The sequence below is a fragment of the Camelus ferus genome, chromosome 9 (assembly GCF_009834535.1).
Source record: "Camelus ferus isolate YT-003-E chromosome 9, BCGSAC_Cfer_1.0, whole genome shotgun sequence".
Taxonomy (NCBI): Eukaryota; Metazoa; Chordata; class Mammalia; order Artiodactyla; family Camelidae; genus Camelus; species Camelus ferus.
In genome coordinates, this window is record NC_045704.1 from 44365152 (window position 1) to 44392351 (window position 27200).

The following is a 27200-nucleotide window of genomic DNA, read 5'->3' on the forward strand; positions in this document are numbered from 1 at the left end:
TCCTCATAGTATAGTGGCTACAGTCCATGAGTAAGTATCCTAAGAAGCAGGAAGTGGAAGCTGGCAGTTTCTCTAGAACTAGGCCTGGAAACAAGTGCAGCATCACTTCTGCCATATTTTGCTGGTAAATCAATTACAGAGCCCAGATTCAAGGGGTGGGGAGATATAGAGCCCATCTCTGGAGGGAAAGGAATCAAAGAAATACAGAACCATGTATTAAAATTACCACAATAATATCTGAAACAAAGAACACAATAGGTGATATAATAGCAGAAAGTTATAACAGAATGAATTGGTAAATTGGAAAGGCCAAATTGAGAAATTCTCCCAAAATTCCTTATGATAATATAATTCCCCAAATTATGGAGGATAGAAATAGAAGTTCTAATGTCTGCACAATAGGAATCCCAGAAAAATAATAAAATAAAGATGAAGAAAAAGTATAACATGAATGAATCATGACAACATTAAGCTAACTATAAGAAGCCAGATACAAAGGTCACATATTATATGATTCCATTGTAAGAAATATCCAGAATAGGTAAATCCATAGAGACAGAAAACAGATTGGTGTTTAGGGGGGACAAGGAAATGGGGAGTAACTGCTTAATGGGTATAGGGTTTCTTTTAGGGTGGCTGAAATATTTTGGAACTAGATAGAGGGGTGGTTGTACAACATGGTGAGTGATAAACATAAATTAATTCTAATGCAATCCAATTTATCAGTCTTCTCCTGTGTCATTAATGCTTTTATGTCCAGTGTCCCTATGCTGAGGTTACAAATATATTTTCCTACACTAGCTTCTAAGAGTTTTATACTTTTGTCTTTTGCATTTGGATCAAAAACATTTTCAAATTAATTTTATTTTCTATGTTGTATTCAGCATGGTGTGAGCTAGGGGTCAATATTTTTTTTTTCCAAATGGATATGCATTTGTCACAGTTTGTCCTTATGGGTTCATCCTTGTTCTACTCCACCCCATATTCAGCTCTCCTTCTTAACTCTGGCCCAGCTTACCTGTACAGATTTAAGACCCAACACCAGATGCACAGGTGACAGCCTTTTCCATTGTCTCCGACATGTGCATAAAGTCTAATCCCTGTAAATCTCTTATTTTATATCTTCACTGTGGATCTATTTATCTGATCAGACTGATATGATACTCTTAAAGTGGGAAAACTTACTCTACTAGATACCAAGACTTTTTTTTAAAGTTGCTATAATTAAGATATTGCGGTATTGGTACTAGAATAAACAAATAGCCCAAATAAATGGAACAGAATTCAGACAGACTCACACATATATGGACACAATTTATAACATAGGTGGCACTGTAATCTCTCTCCCAATTTCAGGTTCCCATGGAAGTAACTTAGATCTGTCTCTGGCCCACCCTTGTGGTTTGGGAGAGGAAAGTGGCTAAAGATGGAGGGTCTGTAGAAAGCTGAGCAAATGGCACTAGTTTCCTTTTTTTTTTTTTTTTTTTTTAAGATTTGATTTCCCCTCTCCTCCTCTAAAAAATCAGTTTAACAAAAAGTCAGAGGATCTTATGTGAAAAATCTAAAATCTTTACAAACTTTCTCTCTTGATATTTCCAAAAAAGTTAGTTCATCCTATAAAAGGTATCACCTTCTTAAAAAAAAATTTAACCTTTCAGAGAGAGATTGGTATCCAGCATCACACTCCATGATAGGATCAGATCTGAATGTGATTCCTTTGTTCTTTTCTGTGGGCTCAGGCTTCTGGCATAAGAATATGGTAAGATGCCTCTGCCCTTCCTGAGACAGACAAAGCTGGACGCCAATAGGAACCACCCATCTTGAGCAGCTGGGGCTAGAACACAAGACCCCTTACCAACCAAGAGTCTACCAGACCCAATCCCTCTCCCTGTGAAGAAGGAAGAACACTCACACCTGGTTCCTACCCAAAATGTTTATTCTCAGCATGTGCTTGTGCCTGGATGACTAGGAGGGGAACTTCGGGGGATTTAGCCACAGTGACCTTTGTGGGGACTGGCCAGGTCACTAGGGCCACAGGATGAGGACTGAGAAGGTGGCAGCAGCTACCAGGCCTAGGATGAAGTGTGGGGAGGCTTTGGAGGGCCTTTGGAGGGCTTGATTGGCCGGCCACTTGTTCATCTCTGGGTGTGAGACCAGGTGTTCACTCTGAGGCTGAGTCGGGAGGTGGGAGTGGCAGGACCTGCCCATCTGCCTGTTGGGAAATTCATCCTCCCGAGGGCTCTGGCCACTGCTTTCCTCTCTCACCTGGGGGTGGAAGTCAGCAGTTGGTGGCTTCCACAGCACCCATACCCCTCACCTGCTCAAACCTCTGATCCATCCTTTTGCCCAGCCCAGCATACCTGTTCCACTTGTCTGAAGACCCGCAGCAGATTTCCACGAAGGACACCCTGAAGCTCTTCTTCCCTCCAGCCTCGTCTCAGCAACTCCTCTATCAGTACCGGGTATGTGGATACGTCCTCCAGCCCCTGAGGGAACCTGTGTGGCTGTCAGCTGGCTAGCTGTGGAACCTCTGCCTCAGTCGTGGCCTAGGTCCCACTGTAGCATCAGCCCCAACCACATATGGGAAATTAAGGGCCATGTTCTTCAGGCTACTGAATGCAGCTTTGGAAGCTCCTTGCAGACTGGAACTCTGCAGCAACTACCTGCTGAGCAGATGCTCTGCCCACAGCAGATCTACTGGGCTGGGAGTGGAACATGTGCTGGGCGGACAAGCTCTCATGGAAGAGGGTTGGTTACTTAACAACTGTTATGACCTGGAGTGGGAATGGGTGTGCACGGGGCCACAGGAGGGACAGGGAGAGTCTGGGAAACAGGCCCTGTGAGTGGGGAGATGTCAGGTGGGTTGAAAGACCAGACCTTGTGGTGGAGGCGGGAAGAATGGGAGGATCATGGGATGGGGAACTGAGACGAAAGGATTCCCCACTGTACCCTGGCCCAAGACAAACCCCAGGGAAACACTTACCGGCCAGATCCATCATAATTTCCACTAATCCCGATGAACTCAGATCCAATGACTGCCCTGATGTGGTCAAAGTGATCTAGGGGGTGAGGGTTAGTGGTGGGCAGCACAAGGCTGGAGTTAGACCCTGGGACCAGCCCTGCTCTGGGGAAGCTCAGCCTGGCCAATTCCCTTGCCCACAGCACTCCAGGACATAGCAGCCAACTCCACAGAACTCCTGGCCTGTTGTGAGTTCTGGAGTGAACAAGGCTAGACACTGGACCTAGAGTGAAACTCAGAGACACCCACTCCTTTGGCCCTTTTCCTGCCCAGAAGCCACCCTTCCTCTGGGTTCCTTAAGAGCCTGGCCAGCGCTCTGCCTGTCCTAGTCCAGAGATGTGGGAGCAAAAGTGAGACTCAGAGGCACAGGCTGTTGCTGCCCCCAAATGCATCAGCACTGATTGTGGCCCCAGATCTAGGTAGCAGTGAAGAGCTGTATCTGCTCCCCTGGGCTGTTGGAAGGCCTGCCCAGAGCCCAGCAGGTGTGCTAGATGGCTTGAGCTGTCCTGAGGGTCCCAGCAGTCACAGGCCAAGCTAGAACTGCCCAAGGGGTTGAAGTGGGGCTCACCTGCCACAGTGGACACGTCAGCAAACAGGTTACACTGCAGCACCCCCAAGGACAGCGACACCATCACAATGCCACCGTTATTCTTCTACAAGGATAAATGAATGGACACTCAGCTTGGCCTTACTGGCCTGATGGCCTGCCACCTATGCCCTGGGGGCCCTCGTAGGACAAGTGCTCAGTCTTCGCTTCAGGGATTGGGAAAGGCTTCACCTCTGTGGGTCCTTGGGTGGAAATTTTGGCCTTGAGTTTCAGGGATGGGGGAGGGTTAACCAGCCTTGGGTCCAGGGGTAAGTGAGGCCTGGGTGGGTAGCTTTGTTCAGGGTCAAGGAACTTTGGATGAAGCATGCCCAGCCCTGGGTTTGAGGGCTAGGATGGCTGCTCACCAGGAGTTGCAGGATGTCATCAGGAACATTCAGCATATTGTCACATACAGCCCTGGCAGCTGAGTGGGAGAAGATCACAGGAGCCCTTGACACCTTCAGGGCTTGCCGCATCAAGGTGTCCGACCCATAGGACAAGTCCACCATCATGCCCAGGCGGTTCATTTCCCCTATTACCTTCTGCAGGGACAGTTTTTTTTTTTTTTTGAGGGGGCAGGGATCAGGAGGGATGCAGGAATGTGTGCATATCTGTAGGGAATGGGTGGGGTAGGGTATGGAACAGGAGTCATTACCTCACCAAAGCTTGTCAATCCACTGATGTTGGTGTAGAAGTGGTGTTTAAACTTGGTGGAACTCTCTGCCCTGCAGGACAGCCAGAGGATGGCAATCTAGCAGGCTACACCTTGGCCAACAAAGCCTGGATATCCAGGCTCTTTGTCCATCCATCCCACCTCCAGAACAGGGGGAGGATCCAGACCAGCTGCTTTCTGGAAGTGTGTGGGACCCGCTGGGAGTCCAAGCTTCCTTCTGTGGACCTGTCTCTCCTCACCAATTTGGCAGTTTCCCCACCATGCTGTCTACCATTCCACCCTGGCCAGGCACTCTGCTCACCAGGGCGTGCTGCAGGTGAAGGTGAGTGTCAGGTAGCGTACTCCCAGCAGATAGAAACTGCGTAGCACAGAGAGACTGCTGTCTATTGAGTGACCACCCTCCACGCCAATAAGGCACGCCAGCTTTTGAGTACTGTTCAGACCTAACAAGAGGGTGGAGAATTGAGTGGTCAGACCTCAGGGCCAGAACCATTGGAGTGAGTCCCTGACTACCCTCCTGTTCCCCAGCTCACCTGTGGCTGAGGTCACAAGCTCCAGTTCAGAGTAGGAGGCACACATGCGATGAATGAGGTCAATCTGCTCCAGAGTGAGGCGCACAGCATCCTCGTCCTGGCATGGGGTGTAGGCTGACCAGAACTAGGGGTTGGCCCAGGGTTCCAGAATGAGATCAGGGTGGTCTCCATTGCCCTTGGCCTGCCACTCCTCCTCACCCACCAAGGTATTCATTTGGGTCAGTGGCCTCGACTGAGGCACTACGTGACCCAAGGTACTCTGATGACTATTCATCTTGCTACCAGAGGCCCAACTAGAATCGTGACACATCATTGCCTGCTGTTGGTCCATGTGCTGTGTGAGTGCCCAAGGCCAATCCACCATATCCTTTGTGGTTCCAGCAGCCTCCACACTCACCAGGGATTTTCTGATCACTTTCTGTGTGTCTCCACAGAACCTGGACACCCATGCAGCTGGCCTGTCTTGATCTCCAACACTCCCCATCCCCCAGCAGCCACAGGATGGCACATTGCCTCCTATCATAGTCACCCATGGCTCATGCACCCAGGTTCCTGTGCCCCCCCCACCTTCCTCAGGGGTCATTATGTGTCCCTGCAGTACCTGTGCACCCACGAGGCCATCCCTAAGCCTGTCCAGGTTGGTCTGGCCAAGACTGAAATTGCGTAGGTTGACATTTTGCAGCTTGTTCTGGAGAATCTCCTTTAGAAGCATGGGCAGGTGATTGTGGCTGAGGGTATCAAGACAAAGTTAGAGAGGGGATATGGCCTCCAGGTCAGGCAGGACATGTCAGCATGCCTGGGCGTCGTGTCCTTTCCCAACCCACCTCCCCACCTCATACAGATGATGGTCCTGAGGCGCAGTTTTTAGGTCGGGGGTTCCACCAGCAACAGGGAAATGGCAGGAAAGGAAGAGAGAGGAGTGGTGGTGAGGGGGCCTTCTCACTAGCCATTCACACTCAGGACCTCCTTCCATGCCCAGGGGCAAATTCAGCCCCACCAGCCGGCACACTGCACCTACGCACCCATCCACCAGCCGGAAGACCCGCATCAGGGCCAGAGTGCGCTCCCGCAGACTCGGGGCTCTGGGGGTGCCTGGAGCTGTCGGCGCGCTGGAGGTGACGGGCCTGGTGGAGGCGCTAGGGGTTTCCAACATGGTCGGGGTGCTGGGGGCACCCGGCGTGGTCTGGACTTGGGTTACCGGCCGCAGCAGCAGACACAGCAGGAGCAGCAGACACAGGAGAGGCCACCGGCCGAGCGCGTAGGGACCATCAAGGCCTATGGTCCGCATGCTGCGCGGGGCTAGGGAGGCGGGCAGATGCCAGTCTCCAGTGCCTGAGAGAGGCAGGCCAGGGATAGAGGGAGACGATGGGGTCCCGACCGTCGATGTAGGTGCCCCAGCAGTGAGGCCTCGTGAGGAGAGGGCTGGAGTCAGGACGCTCCACAGACGCACGGGAATCCGCAATGCCGCCGCACAGCACGGCCGCCAGGGGGACGGTAGGCCCGTCCCGCACCAACTAGGAGGGCGTCCCAGCAGGCCAAGCCGGCCTCTGCGCGAGCGCCCACTAGCGACGCATCGCGGGCCCTCCGCCCCTGCTTCCGGCCCTGCATCCATCCTCTGCGAGCTCCGTGGTCCTACTGATTCCCGGAGGAGGTCAGCGCGGGGAATGAGACCGGTCCAGGAATCTTCCTAATTTCACCTCTAACCAGACAGATCGCAGGTCCACGTGGGGTTTTAGTTGCAGGGATGTTCCCCGCCCTCCAACTGGTTAAATATTCCATGAATTCTAGAAAGAAGAATTAGAATTCAGAAGAGTGAATTAGATCTGTATGTTTTGACTGACAAAAAAAGATTCCCTATGTATTTTTAATAGAAATGAAATTCAAGAAGAATATTTTTGGGACACCATTTTGTTTCAGCACTCTGTGGTTAATTTATAACTCATCTTTTTCTGTAATATAGTCATCTTTGGCTGAGGGAAGTCAAAGGCTGTACTGGCAAGGGCTGGCCAAGGTGGTAAGAGATTTGTGGAGGCATCAGACCAGCAGCTGAGCCTTGAAAGGATGGGGCTTGTGTCTGGCACAGGAGTGGAAAGGGCATCCTAGGTTGGCCAATAGCCCAGGCAAAGGTCTGGTCTGAGCCAGATGACTGTGCTGTAGTGGAGGAGCTAGAAGACCTTCCAAGGCAGTGAGTAGGAAGACAAGGTGTGGTTAGGCCCCTTGGTGCTAGTAGCATGAGAGCTTAGTCTGACACATGACTACCTGGGGCAGAAATCCTCCTTCAAGACAAGGTGGTTTCCAGGCTGGTCAGTGGCCTGGACAGTAAAATTAATTTTTTTCTGCAGAAAAAGTCATGGTTTAGGTTTAGGCTGATCTCAGAACTGCATTTGGGTGGCATCTGAGCCTTCTGGATGTGCATCAGGTTCTACTAGGCTGAGAGAGGCCCACAGCACGGACCAAAATCTAATCTGAATTGTGCCCTGGTTGGTACCTGCATCTATCTCCTGTTCTCCCTCTGGGGCTGCCTGATAAGTAGGCCTCCCCTCTGGGTGCCCGAAGGGCCTTAGTCTCTGGTGACCACTGCCCCCTGTCCATTACTGCCCCTTTCTCATGCCTGGGGTTAAGGACCAAGTCTGACTCAGCTGCCTCCAGCTTGCCTTCCTCAGCTCAGGAAGGACAGAGAGAGAGAGAGAGATGGAGGGAGGGAGAGAATATCTTTATATTCTGGTTTTTCATACATCTGAGCCAACCTGCCATGGAGGTCTTCATTTAAGTGAGGTTAAGCAACATAATGAATGATAACTTTGCTAATAGTTTATCAAAAGTGCAGAAGAATTTCACATACAGCTGTTCCCTATTTTAGTCTTAAGTGAAAGGGTGAAAGGAGAGGTCATAATGTTTATAGTTAATTTTTAAATATTATCAAATTAATGCATAAACAGTTTCAAATGTCTGGTTTTGGTTGACTAAGTAAATCAAAGTTATATCCCTCCTGACAATAACTAGTCAACCAACTTTGAAAAGTTGGGTAAAATATAAAATGGATCTTCTTAAAGGCATCAGGGAGTTAACAAGGTATTGAAAAATGACTTGTCTAGGATCCAGGGAGGGTGGAAATCCAGAGGTGGGCCCAGCCTTTGGGTGGTTTCTTCCACTAGGGAGGAATACAGATTAGCATCCAGGGTCCACCAGGGTTAAGGGAGAACCCTGAGGAGTTAGAACACAAAAGAACCCACCCTAGGGGAAAGAGTGATTCAGGCTTCAGCAATCCTGGTTACTCAAGCAATTGTCTTTCAACTTCAGATCCAGCCTTCAGTTATTCTCTACACTGTGAGGCTGGGGACTGAACTCTTGAAACCATATTTCCGAGCTGCCCAGCTGGCTTCCTATTACATTCTGCCAATAGGAGTCACTGGAGAAAAGGAAATGGAAAGGCAGGAGAAGAAAAGAGGAAAGTCTCTCCAGTTTTTCCTGTTCCTTTCAGTGCTGCTCCAGCAGTGGCAGTTGGCTGTGACCTCCAACCTCTTCTGACCATCATAGAGCAGCCCCGCCATGCCCACGCAGAACCGCTGTCCGCCAGAGCAGAGCCCCGAATTCAGAGGCCTGAGGCCCAGCAACACAGGGCCCTTCTCTCAGCTGTCTTTTGGTAACCTCCGCCTCTTCCCATTTCCCGTAAATGGACTCTGAGCTGGATCAGCTCGGCTTGGAAGGATCTGAAATGGGATTCAGGTGATCTTAGAGCACTACTCAATCAATCCAAAAGGAGTCAAGAAAGGAGAGAACAGGTGAAATGAACGGAACACATTTTTTTAAATTGAAGTTTAGTCAGTTTATAGTATGTTACTTTCTGGGGTACAGCATAGTGATTCAGATATGTATATATATAGATATTCCTTTTTGTATTCTCTGTCATTATAGGCTATTACAGGGTATTGAATATAGTACCCTGTGCTATACAGTAGGACCTTGTCTGTTTATTTTATATATAGTAGTTAGTATCTACAAATCCTGAGGTACCACTTTTTCCCTCCACACCCCACCTTTTCCCCCATGGTAACCATAAGTTTTTTTTCTATGCTTGTGAGTCTGTTTCTGTTTTGTAAATAAATTCACTTGTGTCATTTTTTTAGATTCCACAAGTAAGTGATATCATATGTTATTTTTCTTTCTTTTTCTGACTTACTTCACTTTGTATAACAATCTCCAGGTCCATTCATGTTGTTGCAGAAAGCATTTCTGAGTAATGATGCAGAGACCAGCCAACTTGGACCCTGAGGCAAGAGGAAAAATGGGTACTCCTACACACATATTTTTACTATATTATAGTATTTAATTGTCTAGTTTTTTTTATTGTAGTATAGTCAGTTTACAGTGTTGTATCAATTTCTGGTGTACAGCATAATGTTTCAGTCATACATATATATACATATATTTATTTTCATATTCTTTTTCATTATAGGTTACTACAAGATATTAAATATAGTTCCCTTAGCTATGCAGAAGAAACTTGTTTTTTATATACAGTAGTTAGTATCTGCAAATCTCAAACTCGTAATTTATCCTTTCCCACCCTCTTTCCTTTCTGGTAACCATAAGTTTGTTTTCCATGTCTGTGAGTCTGTTTCTGTTTTGTAAATAAGTTAACTTATGTCTTTTCCTTTTTTTTTTTAGATTCCTCATGTGAGTGATATCATATGGTATTTTTCTTTCTCTCTTACACACATTTTAATGTATTATTTAATGGTTAATTTTTCCAGAACGTTAAAATAGTTGAAAAATATTAAAGAACCAAAAAGTATGTGTATTAAAACTCACAATGTTATTTTATATTTCTATATTTTATTTATACTCAAACCAGAATTATAATTTTACTTTCCTGGGTTTAATGAAAGCACACTCATGAATAATATTTTTAAAACCTCTTTGCTTAGCTCATTTTCTATTGAGAGGGTACATGTTTGACAATTTCTCTTGACTAACTGACAATCTCAAATACAAATACTTTTAAAATAACTACAGCTTACCGAGACTTCTTAATTACAGGATGCTACTGTGACTAGCATAGTTAAAATTTTTTTCAAGGCTGGCTATTGCCAAATTTGGATAAGATTCCACTAAGCAAAATTTGTGAATCAATTTTAAAAGATCCAAACACAATGCTGATTTTCTATTACAAAGCATCAGTATTGCAGGTTCCTTAAAACTGTCTGTTGGAACTTCTACAGAACTTAAAATTTCAGAATTTATTAGCACCAAATCAATGTCTGCTTTTGACAAATCAGATGTATTCATAGAACATAACTTTTCTGCAGTTAAAAATTCAAAATCTGAAGACCCTGTTTAAATTTTTATACTTCCATTTCAAATGTGAAAATAGGGCATCTCTAGTCTCCTTAATTTCTTTTTGATATGCACTTTCCCATAACAATTGATATTCCCATTAGGTGGTTTATATATTTCCAGTTTCTCTCTCTACTTTTGTTGGTCTGAAAATGTATTTACTTTCCTTCATTTTTGAAGAATATTTTCACTGTCCACAGACTTCAACATTGGTAGTTACTTTCATTCATCAGGTTAAAGGTATTCCACTGTGTGTGGATTTCCATTATTTCTGTTGAAAATTCAGTTGTCAGTTTTATTGTTGTTCCTCGTTAATATGATTTGTTTTAATATGGCAGCTTTTAAGGTAATCTTTCATCTTTGGCTCCTTGAAGTTTGACTTTGAAGTGCATTTGCATTATTATGAATAGGGCTGCTATAAATATTATTTCATATGCCTTTTGGGAACATATTATGCATTCCTCTTGGATTTATACCTGAGGTGAAATTGCTCAGTCATGGAATATGTGTAGATTATCAGTATTAACTATTATTTTTATTAGTCATTATCTATTATTATCATGTTATGTATTATTAGCTCTCATTATTAATGCAATGTACTAACCCTTAATGTATTAACTCTTAATTCTGGCTATTCAGTTGCTATTATCATTAATGGACTGGGAGCAGGATGGGGTAGTTCTCAGAAAGGAAGTGGCTAAGGAGCAGAGAAGGAGCTGGGCCCACATCTGGAGCAGTCCAGCCATTGGAGATCCATGGCCCATTAAGGAGGCTGACATTCTGGGCTCTGTCCTAATAGGAACAAAGATCATATGTGATCCAGGCAGGTTCTCTTCTTGGGAATCTGAACCAGAATTCCCTGAAAGATCCCCAGGTGGTGGTCAGTGGGTCAGGATGTGGATTGAAGTTAGTTACTCAGAGGGATCCAAGTAAGGTCCACCCTCACGCAGCCAGAGCCACCCATTGTGGCTCTGTCCTCTTCCAGGCAGAGCCCAAACACCTGAGTTTCCTCAGACCACTGCCAGCAGCTCTTCCTTGAGTATCTGGTGGTTGAACTGCAGGATCCCCCACCAAACATCACCAGTATTGGGAGCCTGCATCACCAGACCCCACCACAGAGAAGGACACTCATGCTGATTCCATGTGTGAAACATTTATTTTCAGGAAATGTTTGTGCTTGCATGCGAGGGAACTTTGTGGGTTGTCTGCAGCTGCCAAAATGACATCTGACAAGATTAACTGGATCACCAGAGCCACAGAATGAGGACTGGGAAGGCAGCAATAACTTTGAGGCCTGGGGCCATGTAGGGGTGGAATTTTGAGAATGACCACTTAGGTGACAAAATGAGTTTCCCATGCACTGGAGTCTCGGTTAGTTTCTGGTCTGGAGCCAGATTCTGTCTTTGATGAGGATGTGGGAGGATGGAGCGGCAAGAGCTGCCCAGCTGCTCATCCGGGAACTCGTCCTCCAAGGGACTCTGCCCCTTGTTTTCCTCCCGTACCTGGAAGCGGCAGTCAGTGGGCAGCAGCTCCCACAGCTCCCCCAACCATCCACCTGCTCAGACCCCTGAGCTCCTCTTTTGCCCAGCCCAGCATACCTGTTCCACCTGTCTGAAGACTCGCAGCAGGTTTCCTCGAAGGACACCCTGAAGCTCTTCCTCACTCCAGCCACGACTCAGCAACTCCTCTATCAGTACTGGGTATGTGGACACGTCCTCCAGCCCCTGAGGGAACCTGTGTGGCCGCCAGCCAGCCAGCTGTTGGGCCTCAGCCCTGTTCCCTGGTCCTGAGTCAGAACCTCAGCCCTATGCATCCAGGGTCCACTGAACCCCACCCCTGGTCAGATATGGGAAATGGAGACTTGGAGAGAGTAAATGATTCACCCCTGCTCTTCATCCATCAGAAGGAGGCTGCAAAAGCTCCTTGAATATTCATCAGAACTCACTGAATTGTACTAAGATCTATGCCTTTTACTGAATGCAAGAATTTCCTCTATTTACAAATAGAAGAAAACCTTTTTAAGAACTAGGTTGATCCCCTGCACACACAGACCCAGCTGCAGGCAGAGAAGACAGTCAGTCCACACCATACCTTGCTAAAAGTCTGCTCCAGGGCCTTGGGCCTGCCAGCACTGAATGGGTGCAGATGCTGGGCAGATGAGCTCTGTCTGGTGGTTTGACCAAATGTGATGACCTTGAGTAGGTCCAGTGGGCTATACATAGACAGGAAAGCCCAGGAAACAGACCCTGGGAGAGGAGAGATGCCAGCTGGGCCAGCAGACCTGAGGCTGTGGTCAAGGCCATAAAGACCACAGTGTGGTGGGCCTGGTGGCTGTGAAAGCCCCCCTGCTGCACAGTCAGCCCACGTCAAGCCACAGGGAAGCACTTACCGGCCAGCTCCATCATAATCTCCACCAATCCCAATAAACTTGGATCCAATGACTGCCCTGATGTGGTCGAAATGATCTGAAGGATGGAGAGTCAGTGGTGTGGGGCTTCCTGGACAGGGGTGGGAGTGGGGACTGGACTCTGTTACAGATTCCCCTTCTTGCAGCCTGTATGCCACACAGGCCAGTTCCTTCATGGCCTGGCACCCAGGATACCAACTTGACAGCTCTGAGGGTTGATCTGAAGTGGTTCATGGCCTGGCACCCAGGATACCAACTTGACAGCTCTGAGGGTTGATCTGAAGTGGTTCATGGCCTGGCACCCAGGATACCAACTTGACAGCTCTGAGGGTTGATCTGAAGTGGTTCCTACTGGACTTCAGATCTGGAGTGGACCCCAGAGCCACCCATTTGGGCCATTTCCCATCCAAGGTTCACTCTGCTTCACAGTCTCCTTGAGAAACTGTGGGTGCTCCTTTCCATGGGTGTGGAGGATGAACGAGGGACAAGAGTACAACCGACAAAGATTGTCAGAGACTTAAGGAGCTGTCCAATTCACTGGCCAGAGGCAGGGGCAAGGCACTTTCAGAGTCCCTGAAGAGGCGCAGATGGTTGGCACTTGGGCTCTGTGCCTGATTGCCTCACTTATGTGTATCAATATCACAGTTTCAATGCTGTGTCTCTAGTTCCACATGGCACCAAGATGCTGTTTACTCTCCATTACTGGGTTTTGGAAGGAGCTGAGCCTATTGCCAACAGGTGGATCAAACCACTGGGGCTGTTGTGAGGTTGTCCCCAATTTTGGACCCAGATTCACATCTAAATCAGAGCTTCAGAGAGCCCAAGGTGAGGCTTACCTGCCACAGTAGACACGTTGGCTAACAGGTTGCACTGCAGCACCCCCACTGACAAGGACACCATCACAATGCCACCATTCTTCTTCTGCCAGGTGGACAAATGGACACTCAGCTTCGCCCTCCAGCACTACTGCCTGCCTGTTCACTCTCTCGGCTCCTATGAGGACGGTGTTCAGCCCTGGCTTTGAGGTCAGAAGAGACTTCTCTCTGGGTTTGTGTGAATGGAGGAGTCTCAGCCCTGGTCTGCGTGGTGTTTTGGCTCTGGGTTTGTGGGTTTGGAGGAATATTTACCACCTAGAATCCCACCTAGGGTTTAAGAGTTCAGGGGCTGTGGGCTGTGGGTTTGTGGGGCAGAAGATGCTCCACCTGGGGTTTGGGGAAGTTGAGGGAACAGGAACTCAGGTTCAAGGGCTCCTAGCTTGAACCTCTTGCTTTAGGTTTCACGGCCAGGGTAGTCTCTCACCAGAAGCTGCAGGATATCATCAGGAACATTCCGAGTGTCCCTGCACACGCCCCGGGCAGCTGAGTGGGAGAAGATCACGGGTGCCTGTGACACTTCTAGGGCTCGCTGTGCCACGGCGTCTGAGACATGGGACAAGTCTACCATCATTCCCAGACGGTTCATTTCTGCCACCACCTTCTGCAGGGGCAGGTTGGGGAGACAGCATCAGGGCTGCATTTATCTTGTGTGCATTTATCTTGTGTGCATTTATCTGTAGGGAACTGATTGGGCACATACATTCATGTGGGGCAGGGTATGGAACCAGGGTCCTTACCTCACCAAAGCTGGTCAGCCCGCTCACATTGTTGTAGAAGGGGTGGATACCCTTAGCCGAGCTCTCTGCCCTGTTGGATGGCCAGGAGGCAATCTGACTGGTGGCATGACTTGGCCATAAAAGCCTAGCTAGAAGCCCTACTGGACCTTCTACACCTGCAACTCCCTGGTGTGAGAGCAGGGACCCAAGCTTGGCTGTGCCTGGCAGTAAGAGGGCCTTCTGGGGATCCAGTCTTGCTCTGCAAATCCCAGCTCCCCTCCCTATTCCAGGTTCAGGGACAGATCCCAGGGGTAAAGCTTGGTTTGGGCCCCAGTGTGATCTTGGGCAGATTCCTGCCTCTGTAGGGCCATACCATCTGCACTGTGCTCACCAGGGTGTGTTGCAAGTGTGGGTGAGTGTCAGGTAGCGCACACCCAGCACGTAGAAGGTTCGCAAGACGGAGAGGCTACTGTCCAGTGAGTGGCCGCCTTCCACACCAATGAGGCAAGCCAATTTCTGGGTACTGTTCAGAGCTGGGGCAGATAGGTCACATGATCATTTTCAGAGGCTTAGGTAGCTCAGTCAAGTCTCTAGTACCCACCACCACCAGCCCACCTACCTTCAACCGAGGTCACAAGCTCCAGCTCAGCATAGGAGGCACACATGCGCTGGATGAGATCAATTTGCTCCAGGGTAAGGCGCACAGCATCCCGTTCCTGGGTCTGGCATGGGACGTAGGCTGACCAGAACTAGGAAAAAGCCAGGGGTTGGCTTGAACAGGGATTGCTTTGGAACTCCTTGGGCTTCTCATAGACTCCACAGCTGGCATAGCACTCACTGTGCCCACAAGTCACATGTAATGCTTTGCTTGTTCTGTGGTACTTGGATGCCCATCAAGTTGGCCCACTGTGACCTCTGCAGCCCCCAGCATCCATGTCATGGCACTTTTTAGGTCACTATAGTAACTGAGTTCCAATGTGACTAACTTGTGGTCTCTGAGGCCCCCGCACCCCAGCCCCCTGCATTCCTCAGCAGCCGTGGGGGCACCTCGGGTATCCCTGTGGTACCTGGGCACCCACGAGACCATCTCTAAGCCTGTTCAGGCTGGTCTGGCCGTGGCTGAAATTGTGCAGATTAACATCCTGTAGCCCATTGTGGTAAAACTGCCTCACGACCAGGGGCATGTCGTTGTGTCTGGAGGGAAGTCAAAGCAAATAAGTGGGTTCCTTAGGCCTTGGGATCAGGCAGGACATGTTGCCTGGCCTAGGCCAGCCCAGGGGTCCCCCACCCCATACCGTCACACAGACCATACTAGGATCCGCTGAAGCCTGGGTTGAGGGGTTCCCACCAGAGGGGATGACAGGAGGGGAAGCGCACCCATGGATGATGGGAGAGGACATCTAGGTTGATGTCAGGGAGTCTCCTCACTAGCCCCGCATGCTCCGGACCTCCGTCCCTGCCCAAGGGCAAGCTTGGCCCCCACCAGTCCCCGCTAGTCTCTACCCCGAACCTACGCACCCGTCCACGAGCGGGAAGTCCCGCATCAGGGCCCGTGCGCGCTCCCGCAGACTTGGGGCGCTGGAGGTGTCCGGCGTGGTCGGGGCGCCAGTTACTGGTCCCATCAGCAGCCACAGGAGGAGTAAAAGCAGCCACTGGCTGAGCGCACCGGGAACCTCAAGACCACTGGGCCACATGCTTCGCAGGGTAAGGGCCGCTATCGAGAGCCTGAGGGGCGGGCAGTGGGGTCTACACAGGCCACTCGGTGGCGCGTATAGCTGGGAGAGGAGCGGGCAACGAGTCACAGGACCCTGCGAACCGTGCGCTGAGAGCCGCGTTCCGCGAAGCACGACCTCCAGGGGGCGGCACTGCCCTCTGGCCATCCGCTAAGATGGAGCTGCTACAGGGATCGCAGGCCTCCCCCACGAGCCCACTCGCCTCCCATCGCGGGTTCCCTCAGCCCCTGACCCTCTCCCCACCCACACTGCTCCGAGGGGTCCACCCCAGATTGCTCTCCCGCACCCGCCTCTAACCTTGCTGTCCGAGAGTCTGGCCGACTCTCTCTCTCTCTCTCCAATAGTGGCCTTAAGCCACAAGGCCTCTTCAGATCACATCTTGTCCTCATCTGCCTGCAGCCTGTCCTGCCCACCCCGAGGGCTGCGTGCGAGTGTCTCTGTGGCCACAGTGCTCTGGGCTTTTGGTTTCCTGGTGCTGAGCCACATCGGGTGGGTGTGGGGGAGGAGAGAGTTTCTTGAAATGGGGAATTAATGTTGTGGATTCTGGATTCTGGATTCTTCCCTGCCCCTACCCTTCTCTCTTCCCCTACTTTACTCCTTTGCCTGTATTACTGTTTCCCTGGGACTCCAGCCAGCAACTGGGAACTGTCAGAGGCACCATTTTCTCCTCTTACCCAGTCAGCCTCAAGAACAAGCTCCCTCAGGAGTTGCTACACCTCCCTAGGGCCCAAATAGAGAGAGTTTAGGGATGTGAACTGAGCAATCATCTAGGGAGAGTCAGTGACCTTTTACACAGCAGAGCAGAAACACAGAGCAGACTATTTGAATGGAAGAAAATGAAGTGGCAGCAGAACCCCCATCCCAGCAACCTTTCTCCTGAACTACTGGCTGACCTGCTGGCCAGGATCCCTCCTACCTTAGTGTTGAAGGCCCGGCCTCATTGAGGTCAGAAGTAGGGGTCCTGAGGAGAGGCCTGGCACCTGGGTTCTGAGACTATACCCACCTTATTTTGTGGCTCTCATGGTTCTGGCTCTCCCAGAAACCTCAAAGACCAACTTCCTGTCCTTGCTTGGAGGCCCCACCCCATTGCCATTTCCAGCCTCAGGCCCTCACCCTAACTTCCTCCTCTAGGAACAGTCCCCTGCCACCACACACACACACATGCACACACCAACACACACACATACACACACATACTATGCCTTCTCACAGAAGCTCCACCACTGAGATGTTTCAGGGACTTTGCCCAAACTCCTTCATCCCCAGCCTCTCAAGGATCCACTCTGATCCTTGGCACCCCTTGAGCTGTTCCACCTTTGGAACCTTTTCCAGGTGTCAGGAGTGACTAGCACAGGGGTAGTGACCTAAGTCTGAGCCTTGGAGACCCTAGAAACCTCCCTAAAAATGAAATGAGTAAAACTCTTCTAGAGGGACTAGAAATCCTGGGCTACCCAGAAGGGGAAGGATCTGAGCTTGTGTGTATTTGAGGGGCTATGCATTTGACCTTTGTGCTTGCAGGCCAGAAGAAGGGCAAACCACTGGCACTGTGCTGGAGGTGGGTCTACTCCCTGCTTACTGCAGCTGGAGGGTTCTCTAGGCAGCCCCACTGCAGGGCGTGAGTCCCTTTGGGCTCTGCTTCAGAGAACAGCAGGGTGTATCCCTACCCTAGGTGGCTTGGGCACCTAAACTCAGACCTGGCTCTCTTTCCTCCACAGCCACCCCGTGCCCCGGCTGGCCAGAAGCCGCCACAGTCACTCTTGCTGCCAAGTAGGGAGAGGGAGGAGAAGCTCTTGGATCTCCTGGTTTTGAGGCCAAAAACATGGGCTTGGGGGATAAATAGCTTGTTTGTTCCACTCTTTGTCCCCAGGGAGTGAGGACAAATAAATGGCAGCTGCTAACAGAAGTATGGGAAGAGAGAATTTAGCTTGTTTTTAGCTTTTTTTTAGCTTTTTTTTTAGCTTTTTTCCAGGGACTGGATGTCTAACAACACCCTAGAGATAGGCTGTGTTGAGCTAGAGAAGGTGGGTACCAGCAAATTTTCTATAACATTCAGCTTCAGTCCTTAAACAAGCTGGCACTGCTGGCCGTGGCCTTGAGGTGACCATATAATGACGATCACAGAAACACAGATACATCCAGATCCTTATACTTAGACTCAGGGGCAGGGCACAGAGATGGCCTTGGGTGAGGTCAAGGGGAGGACAGGCCACTCTTTTGGTTAAAATCTGCTTTCTCCTTGGGTATGAGTGCTCCCATGCCCCTATGCAAGTGAACTCAATGAGGCCACGACCACCATATCCCAGCACCTGGCCCCACAACCTGCACTCAACCAGCAGGTGCTTAACCAGCATTTGTTGAAAAGCGAGTTGACTTGATGCTCAGGGGGCTGCTGCCTTCCCTTCCTTCCCAGGACAAGGGCATATGCCAACAGTGATGATGTGTCAGAGAAGCTGAAGTTACTGTATGCCTGAAGTGGTGCTAACTGTTAGTGGCACACAGTACATTCAGTCTTCACAATAGCCCACAAGGTAAGTTTTCTATGTGGAAAAATTGAGATTCTGCTAGATGAACTTAACTTTTTTACCCAAGAGCTGGCAAGTTTAGCTGGAATCTGAAACTGAAATTCCCTTATGCCCAGATCTTTCAAGCTTTGCTTCTAATTCCATTCTCCCTCTATGACCACCCCAGGTTCAAAGCAGTTGCCTAGCTGATGGATGCCTTTTCCTCGACCTCTGTTCCCCTCTGTCTGGAGGCCTCCCTGAATACAAATCTGGAATGCTGGGCAGCAGAATTCCTGAATTTGGGGGCAGTCTGTGAGGACAATGGGACTGAGATTTTGTGGAGGAGAAATACACTTAGGTCTCTGTTGTCTGGGGCTCTCTGGGACCCCAGTCCAGACCCACTCAGACACGGTCTTTGTCTCTTTTGGCTCTTCCCTATGGGTGCTCCAGGCCCTAGGGGGCAGAGCTTTGGAGAATGACTGCCAGCTGCTTGACAAAGTCTGCCCTGTCTGCTTCTGCACATGCCCCCTCACCTCTTCAGTACTGCCAGGCCCATCAGGGTTGGCCCTTCTTCAGTGAGGAGGGTTCATGGGATGTAAGGAAGGCATCTGATGAAGACAGCAGTGGTAGGGACAGTAGCCCACTGGCCCTGGGACAGAACTCTCCTTAAACCTGGCTGAGACGGAGGACAGGTGTGGGGAGACCAGCTGCTGGACAGGCAATTGCTCACAGTGGTGTCCTCCTGGCCAAGTTTCATACAGGGGTTCCTTGGACTTCTTGAATTCCAGGACATCCTTACATCCATCTATTTGTCCAGATATCCTTTACTGATCCCCTGTTGGTGCTGGCCCTTTGCTGGGGTGTGCAGTGAAGGGGCTGGACAAATCTCCAGTTCTCCATCCCATGGTGCCAGCATAAGCACACAGAAGACTGGGCTGTGGGGGCTCCAGGTGCTGAGAGTCAGCCCTGATCAAGCAAATGTTAATCCACAACATATATGATTTCTCATTTAGCCTCAAGTTCAGACTTGCTGTCTCTTGTTCAACCCAGCCTGCTCATCTTTGAGGCCTCTTAGACCTGTCCTCTGCAACACCATGCTCCACACACTACACCCTGCTCCAGAGCCCGCCCTGCTTCCTGTTTCTATATGGGAATCCTGCCCTCCATTGCCTGGCTTCCATGGCTTGCACAAACTAGTTTACTCTCTGAAGGTGACCACCTGAGCCCTCACTGATTCCAGATATGGCCAAATGTCAGACTGCACCTGAGAAGCTTTTATTTTTATTTCTTTTAACTTATTAGGGAAATTTTTCCAACATATAAAAAAGTAGAGAGAAGAGTATAATGAATCCCTATGTACTCTTTGTCCAGCTTCAACAGTTATCAACTGGTGGCTCATCTTGTTTCATTATACCTTACCCATTTTTCTCTCCCTCCTTTTAATTAATCAGTCGGCCCTTACTGGGCCCAATGGGCAACTAAGAACTATTTTTTATTGAAGTGTACTTGATTTACAATGTTGTGTTAGTTTCTGGTGTACAGAGTAGTGATTCAGTTTTATATATATACTTACATATATATAAGTATATAATATAATATATATATTTACATATATACATATACACACACACATATTCTTTTTCATTATAGGTTATTACAAGATATTGAGTATAGTTCTCTGTGCTATACAATAGGACCTTGTTGTTTATCTATTTTATATCTAATAGTTTGTGTCTGCTAACCCCAGATTCCTAACTTATCCCTCTCTTCCCTTTTCCCTTTGGTAACCATCATTTGTTTTCTATGTCTGTGAGTCTGTTTCTGTTTTGTAAATAGGTTCATTTGTATCATCTTTTAGATTCCATATATAAGTGATATCATATAATATTTGTCTTTGACTTAACTTCACTTAATATGATAATGATAATCTCCAGGCCCATCCACGTTGCTGCAAATGGTATTATTTTACTCTTTTTTTATGGCTGAGTGGTATTCCGTTGTACATATATACCACATCTTCTCTACGCAATCATCTGTCAATGGACATTTAGGTTGCTTCCATGTCTTGGCTATTGTAAATAGTGCTGCTATGAACCCTGGTGTGTGTGTATTTTTTCAAATTAGAGTTTTCTCTGGATATATGCCCAGGAGTGGGATTGCTGGATCATATGGTAACTCTGTGTTTAGTTTTTTGAAGAATCTGCTTAGTGTTTTCCATAATGGCTGCAACAAATTACATTCCCACTAACAGTGTAGGTGGATTCCCTTTTGGCCATACTCTCTCCAGCATTTATCTTTTGTGGAGTTTTAATAATGGCCATTCTGACTGGTGTGAGGTGGTACCTCACTGTAGTTTTGACTTGTATTTCTCAGATAATTAGTGATGTTGAGCATCTTTTCACGTGCCTATTGGCCATCTTGCTTCTATAGAATATTTTAAAGCAAATCAAACATTTATTTCATCCATATTTAAGATTGCATCTCTAAAAGATAGGGATCTTTTTAAAAGTCAAATCATGGCAGAGGATCTGAATAGACATTTTCCCAAAGAAGGCATACCAGATGGCCAACAGGTACGTGAAAATGTGCTCAACATCAGTAATTATTAGGGAAATGCAAATGGAAACCACAATGAGTTGTCATCTCACTCCTGTTAGAATGGCTATTATCAAAAAACCAAGAAATAAGTGTTAGTGAGGATGTGAAGGAAAAGGAAATTTTGCACACTGTTGGTGGAAATGTAAACTGGTGCAGCCACTATGGAAAATATTTTGGAGTTTCCTCTAAAAATTAATAATAGAACTACCGTATGATCTATCAATTCCACTTCTGGGCATTTATCCAAAGAAAATAAAAACACTAACTCAAAAAGATACATGCACCCCCATGTTCATTGCAGCATTATTTTCAATAGCCAAGATATGGAAGCCATCTAAGTGTCCATCAGTGGATGAATGGATAAAGAAAATGTAGTATATGCACACAATGGCATATTACTGAGCCATGAAAAAGAAGGAAATCTTGCCACTTGAGACAGTATGGATGGACCTTGAGGGCATTATGCTAAGTGAAATAAGTCAGAGAAAGACAAATACCACATGATCTCATTTATATATGAAACCTAAAAAAAATCCCCCAAAACTTATACAGAGACTATATTAGTGGTTGCCAGAGGCGGGGTTGGGGAATGGTGGGGTAAAGAGGGTCAAAAGGGACAAACTTCCAGTTACAAATAAATAAGTCATGGGGAATCAATGTAGAGCATGGTGACTGTAGTTAATAATAATGTATTACATAGTTGAAAATTGCTGAGAGAGTATATCTGAAAAGTTCTCATCACAAGGAAAAAAATTTGTAATCATATATGGTGACAGATGTTAACTAGAGTTCTTGTAGTGATCATTTTACAATATACACGAATAGTGGATCATTATGTTGTATACCTGAAGCTAATATAATGTTATATATCTACTATACCTAAATAAAAATAATTTTTAAAAATACAGACCACCATACTATTATGGCACCTAAAAAAGTAAACAATACTTCCTTAATACCATAAATTATCTATCATGTTCAAATTTCCCTGATTGCCTAATTTTTAAATAATTCATTTAAATTACAGCATAGATAAGACCCTCCCCCCATATTGCATTTGGTCATTTTGTCTCTTAACCTCTGGGCTCCTCTTTTTCCTTCCTTGCAATTTATTTGTTGGAAAATCACATCCTCTGTCCTTTGGAGTTTTCTGTTTTGGAATTTGCTGATTGTAGCCCATGCTTTCATTTCGTATGTTCCTCTGTCCCTTGTATTTCCTATAAGCTGGTTGTTAAGGGAAGCTTTCAAAACTGCAAATTTCCAGACTCCACCCTAAAAACATATTCAGTAGAACTGTTGTGGGTGCTGGAAGTCTCTAATTTTCCTAAAAACCCCAGGTGGGGTCTGTTTGCCTGTTTGGGAATTGACAACCTATCTGACTCTGCCAGTAACCACAAGTCTGCTTCAGTCACACCAAGTATCAGAGAGCAATACTACAGTTCTAATTTCCAGTGGTGGGCAGTGGGAGTCACTGCAGGAAGAGGTATTAGCTATCTTTCGTGGGTTAACTGAGACTCATAGTGCACATTTTCTGGAAGCCCCAAGGCCTGTGTCTCAATCCTCCAACCCAGGTCAAGGAAACTTCCTAAGTTAGCGGGACCTTTCCTAGCCTTCAAAGTGTTGGGGGAAGGAGCAATAGTCTTCCTGATGTGGCCCCTGAGGACAAGTGTGCTGTCCACAGGATGGGTGGCTTCACCTGGGCCTGGGGACAAAGAGCTGCTGATAGTGCCCCCTTCTGTTACGGGCTGATGAGGCAGGTGGGCCTGGGAACACAGACCCAGATCCTGTGCTCTTCCTTCTCTGCTGATATTCCCCCACCCCCACTCCCCCAGGACCAACTGTCCCCTTAACTGCTGAGAGAGACGTTCCACTGGTAACAGCCAGCCAGCCCCTCACTACCATGGCACACAGAAGTCAGAGTAGTCTTTTTAGCATCTACATCAGATCACTTTACTACCCTGCTCAAACCCCTCCCATGACTTCCCATCACACTCTTCACCATGGCCAAAAGGGCTGCTGTGGTCTGGCCCATTCCTACTCCTCCAACCACATCTTTCATTCTTTCTCCTCCCTGGTCACACTGGCCTTTCTGCTGGTCTTAGAATAGGCTGGCTTCATTCCTACCTCAGGGTCTTTATACTTGCCATTTCCTCCTCCAGGAATACTCTTCTTTCATCTCCTCACATGACTCCCACTCAACATCTCCACTGAAATATCAACTCCTCAAAGAAGCCTTCCCTGACTACCTTGTGTAACATAGAAACCCCTTATCATTCTGTCTTCTTATCCTATTTTACTTTTTTTGGTAAATTACAATTACTTGAAATTATAGTATTTGTCCCTTTCTTTAGTTTGTGGGTGCCGTGAGGAGAGGGGCTTCGATCATCTCATTCACTGAAATATCCCAAGCAACTAGCACAGTGGCTGGTATGTAACTTGTGTTCAGTAAATATTTGTTGAATAAATGGATTGATGGATGGGTGGATTGGTAGATGGAACAGCATCTTCTTAGTCCTGCCTCTCCTCTCCTTAAACACACACACACATATTACTCATCAGGCTCTGCATTTCTTAAAGAACCTGCCTATGTCCTGCCCCAGTTTGCACAGGTGTTACTGCAGGAGCCACACAGTTAGAAACTCCCTCCAAAGGTCCTTTCTAGAAGCAGAAGTGGGAATATGGGAATGTGGGAATATATTTAAAGGGAACAGGGAGGTTTGGGGCCTGTGCCTTGGACAAGCTGGATTTCAAGCCAAACACTGTCAAAGAAAAACATTTTATTGAGCCATAAGGGACCCCACATGGGCCAGAAAGGGCTGGGAATAAAGGAACACATGAGCCTCAGGACAGGGTGGGGTGGGGTGGGTGCTGCTCCACTCTCTATCCTGTTCTTGCTCCAGGGAGCAGGTCTTTCTGGGTCTCTTCATATTTCCTCTTGAGGCAGGAGGCTCCTTGGGTAGCCACTGATTGCTTCTTTTAGTTTCAAAAAGCCCGGCTTCCCTTGGTTTGTATTGGTGGTCACTGGCAATGACTCAGGGCAGGAGCCCCAGTGGTAGACTGGGCCCTGCTAAGACCATTGTGCATCCTCTCTCTACTCCTGGATCCTCCTCAGCTTGCAGACTTTTCTTTCTTCTGCCCGAGAAGGGACTCCCCAGGATTGAGCAGAAGAACATCAGGTTTTCTTCCAGGCCAGCTTCAGCCCGGGGATGTTCAGAGCAGACTCTCATTTCAGATCTGTTTCTGAGGCTCCTTGCTTATGGCTAATTAGTATGGAAAGAAGCTCCTGGTTGAGGAAGTCTCAGACAGAACAGCACAGGTTCTAATCTCCAGTAGTGGGCAGTAGGGGTCACTGCAGGAAGAGGCATTAGCTGACGTAGGCAGTTTGACGTTTGCCCTCTCTAAAGAGTGGCTCAACCAGCGAGCTTCTGTCGGGTTAACCTTCTGCCACTGTGCTGCAATTGCCGAATTTTGGGGCTGGAGCAACCTAGGTCTTTGTCCGACTCTGCCAGAGTTCGCCGTCTCTTGGGAGTGTGGCTGGGGACTGGCTTCTCTGCTTCCACCTTTGCAGGGGTGGCCACAGGAGCATCCCCATAGGCCCGGTAGCCACCAACCAGGCAGTATGTCTCCCCATGCCAGCCCACCTGGGTTTCTCCACACCCTCGATAGAGGACATGGTAGTGACCAGGTGTAGGAGGAGAAATGGGAGCCACTGCTGATGGAAAGAAAATCAGACTGGATCAGTCACTTCTACTGTATGTAGTTTCCTGACAGAACCTCCCCTCTCTCATGTCCCTCCCAGTTTCTGGCTGAAGCCCTTTAATCTGCTTGACATCCAAAACGCAGCCTTGGCCCATCACCTCTGTGAGTCCCTAGAGAAGGGACATTGGCTGCAAAAGCAAACCCTGGAGCCTATGGCTGCAGCAGACCAGGAAATTTGTTTCCCATTCCCACGGAAAACAGTAGAACCCTAAAATAATTGCATTCAGGATGCCCTCAATCTCCCCCTTCCACAACAGAGAAAATTTTCTTAAGGCCTGCCACTTCTAAGGCTTTAATGGAAATGCCTCTCAGATTTTGGAAAAAAAAGAATCTAATATAAATTGGTTAAGAACCCTTCCTACCTTGACAACTTCTCTTGGGCCTCATTCATACTGCCTATTTCAACCACACTGAACTCTTGCCCTCTGATCCTTTCATCTAGATAAGAAAAAAGCCAAATGCTGAGGCAGAGTGACCAGGAGGTTCAGAATCAGATTCTGGGTACCAGGTCTAGGCTCACATTACCCAACCTCCTGGGCCATTTCCTCAGTCCTGCAGTCTCATTATCACTTCATCACTCCCCTTGGTTCTGCTGTTCTTCTCATCAATATGGCACCACTCTTTCCCTCAGTACTCAGCAGCTCAGTCTGGGATGTGTCTGAGGGGGCCCATGTAGATGTCTGCATCACAGCATGAAGGTGCCTGGGTTTGAAGGTGAGGTTCAAGAGTGGCCATCTTTCTCAAACTGCTCCATCTATCATTTGCCAACAAAAATGCACTTGACTTTTGTTAAAAGGCCAATCAGGAAAGGGTCTGAATGGAAGTATCCTGTAGTTCAAAGGCGAAGACTACATTTATAAAGATTAGAATCTTTCTGTATCCTTACCCAGGGATGGCATTTCACTTGTCCTCAGCAGTCAGCACTGTGGGTCCCTGAGGGGACCCCAGGCCACTGGTATTACTTACAGCTGGGAAAGTGCTGAGGTATGTGTGGTGGGCAAGCCCAAAGGGAACATGTGGCAGCCAGGTGAGGCTGTGTGTATACCATGCCTCTTGTATGGATGCCTACCTGCTGTGCTGCCCTCCCAGGGGACAGAGGACAAGTTAGAGTGAATATAGAAGATCCGATCAGACATTCTCTCTCAGGCAACCAAAGAGATTGGTATCTAGTGAAGAACTTGTAGGGAAGTTTCTCCGAGAGCAGCACGTTTGCGTAGTCACACTGCCATGGAAACTGTGAGAAGGCCTGTGAGGTCATCATTCCCAGTGAGGTCACATAAGGAATCTGTGACTCGAGGGGCAGGCTTTAGGCTCTTGGGGTTTTGTAGAGGAGAGCAGGGTGGAGGTAGGAAGATACCTTGCCTGGCCTCTCACACCTGGGCCACCCCACCCACACCCTAGTCAAGTAGCCACTCCCTGTGGAGCATACCTGCTGACTGGCACAACCCCAGGGGCCACAGGAGGGCAAGAGAAGCTCACATTCTGAGACTGGCTTGAGAGGCAAGATTAGCCTAAGAGATAGTCAGGTTGTATGGCACTGACCCTAAGTTGGAGAGGCTGAGATTTGTGTGGACTCGGGAATCCTTGTGTGTCCTTGGCGGGGGGCCTGAAGGACAAGTTAGATTTTGACTCATGGAGAGAAGAGGGAAGACATTCCTGTTTGAAAGAATAAGAGCAAAGACACGCTCTTTTCGACCTTGTCCTACCCCAAATATAACTTCATAGAACCCTCATTTTTATAACTGAGGACTCAAAAAACCAAGAAGTTAAGGGGCCTACCCAGGTTACACAGGTAGTGGAGAGGTGTTCTGCTCAATGGTAGATTGATGTGGGAGCTCCAGATTTACAGCTCTTCACATTTCAAAGTGACACTGCGAGAGATTAAAGGTGCAAAATGAGGGTCCTGAATGACTTCACAAAGTGGGAATGATGGGCCCATTTTAATATGAAATTCAAAACAAATTCATGACAACATGATATAATAATACCTAATCACTACAATCCCCTCTCCCCTAGAAGTAAAAATCATTACACCCCTCTCTCCCACCACCATGAAAGGATGAGATGTAGACTTAGCAGCAGCCTAGGTGAGAAACGTGGGTTAACACTGAAGAGGTGTTACTAAAAGATAATTTGGTCCAACTAAGAGAAGAAAGAGACAACTCTGCCCTTAGTCCAGGCTTACAGGAAGGAACCATATTTGGGGCAGCCTTTGATACAGTGTGGCCATGAGAGAGAACCTTCCTTAGGAGGTGGTGCCTTGTCGCTGACCTTGAATAAGCAGAGATGGGACATTTGTTTACTGAGGCTGTTGCAGAGGGGATGTGCCCAGGAGGTAAAGGCTTCTTGGGCTACTGTCTGGAACCCTGGTTGAGAATCGTAGCACCTTCTCTCTACTTCTAAATTGCTTGAATTAACGTGGTACGTGTTAGGACAGATGAAGTCAGGCCTAATTAGAGCAGA

At 47.9% G+C, this 27200-nt stretch overlaps 3 protein-coding genes across 7 annotated transcripts; all 3 read right to left on the reverse strand.

The window, feature by feature from the left end:
- Positions 1-1918: 1918 nt before the first annotated feature.
- LOC102515159 (dipeptidase 3) lies at positions 1919-14891 on the reverse strand. 4 transcript variants are annotated; one of them, XM_014555786.2, is made up of 11 exons: positions 14766-14891; positions 5834-6595; positions 5413-5539; positions 4812-4935; positions 4580-4721; positions 4261-4330; positions 3971-4147; positions 3588-3672; positions 2984-3059; positions 2361-2496; positions 1919-2265 (listed from the first exon to the last, which is right to left on the reverse strand). In XM_014555786.2, exons 2-11 carry the CDS (start codon positions 6421-6423, stop codon positions 2026-2028), a joined length of 1767 nt encoding a protein of 588 aa, XP_014411272.2. In that variant the 5' UTR covers positions 6424-6595; positions 14766-14891; the 3' UTR covers positions 1919-2025. The 4 variants fall into 4 exon arrangements, 3 of the variants coding, with proteins under 3 accessions (XP_014411272.2, XP_032342481.1, XP_032342482.1); XM_032486590.1 differs by lacking the exon at positions 14766-14891 and adding an exon at positions 8992-9213; XM_032486591.1 differs by lacking the exon at positions 14766-14891 and adding an exon at positions 8045-8317.
- On the reverse strand, positions 11286-16362 carry LOC102514893 (dipeptidase 2). Of its 2 annotated transcripts, none has more exons than XM_006180661.3 (11): positions 16177-16362; positions 15665-15871; positions 15214-15340; positions 14766-14895; positions 14538-14679; positions 14168-14237; positions 13855-14031; positions 13392-13476; positions 12538-12613; positions 11747-11882; positions 11286-11650 (listed from the first exon to the last, which is right to left on the reverse strand). In XM_006180661.3, the coding sequence occupies exons 1-11, from the start codon at positions 16266-16268 to the stop codon at positions 11393-11395; spliced, it is 1500 nt and encodes a 499-aa protein (XP_006180723.3). In that variant the 5' UTR covers positions 16269-16362; the 3' UTR covers positions 11286-11392. The 2 variants fall into 2 exon arrangements, with proteins under 2 accessions (XP_006180723.3, XP_014411271.2); XM_014555785.2 differs by having other exon boundaries at positions 15665-15921; positions 16177-16341.
- Positions 16363-23785: 7423 nt separating this feature from the next.
- DPEP2NB (DPEP2 neighbor) lies at positions 23786-25873 on the reverse strand. The gene is made up of 2 exons (XM_014555787.2): positions 25807-25873; positions 23786-24690 (listed from the first exon to the last, which is right to left on the reverse strand). Exons 1-2 carry the CDS (start codon positions 25871-25873, stop codon positions 24389-24391), a joined length of 369 nt encoding a protein of 122 aa, XP_014411273.1. The 3' UTR covers positions 23786-24388.
- Between the last annotated feature and the right edge of the window lie 1327 nt (positions 25874-27200).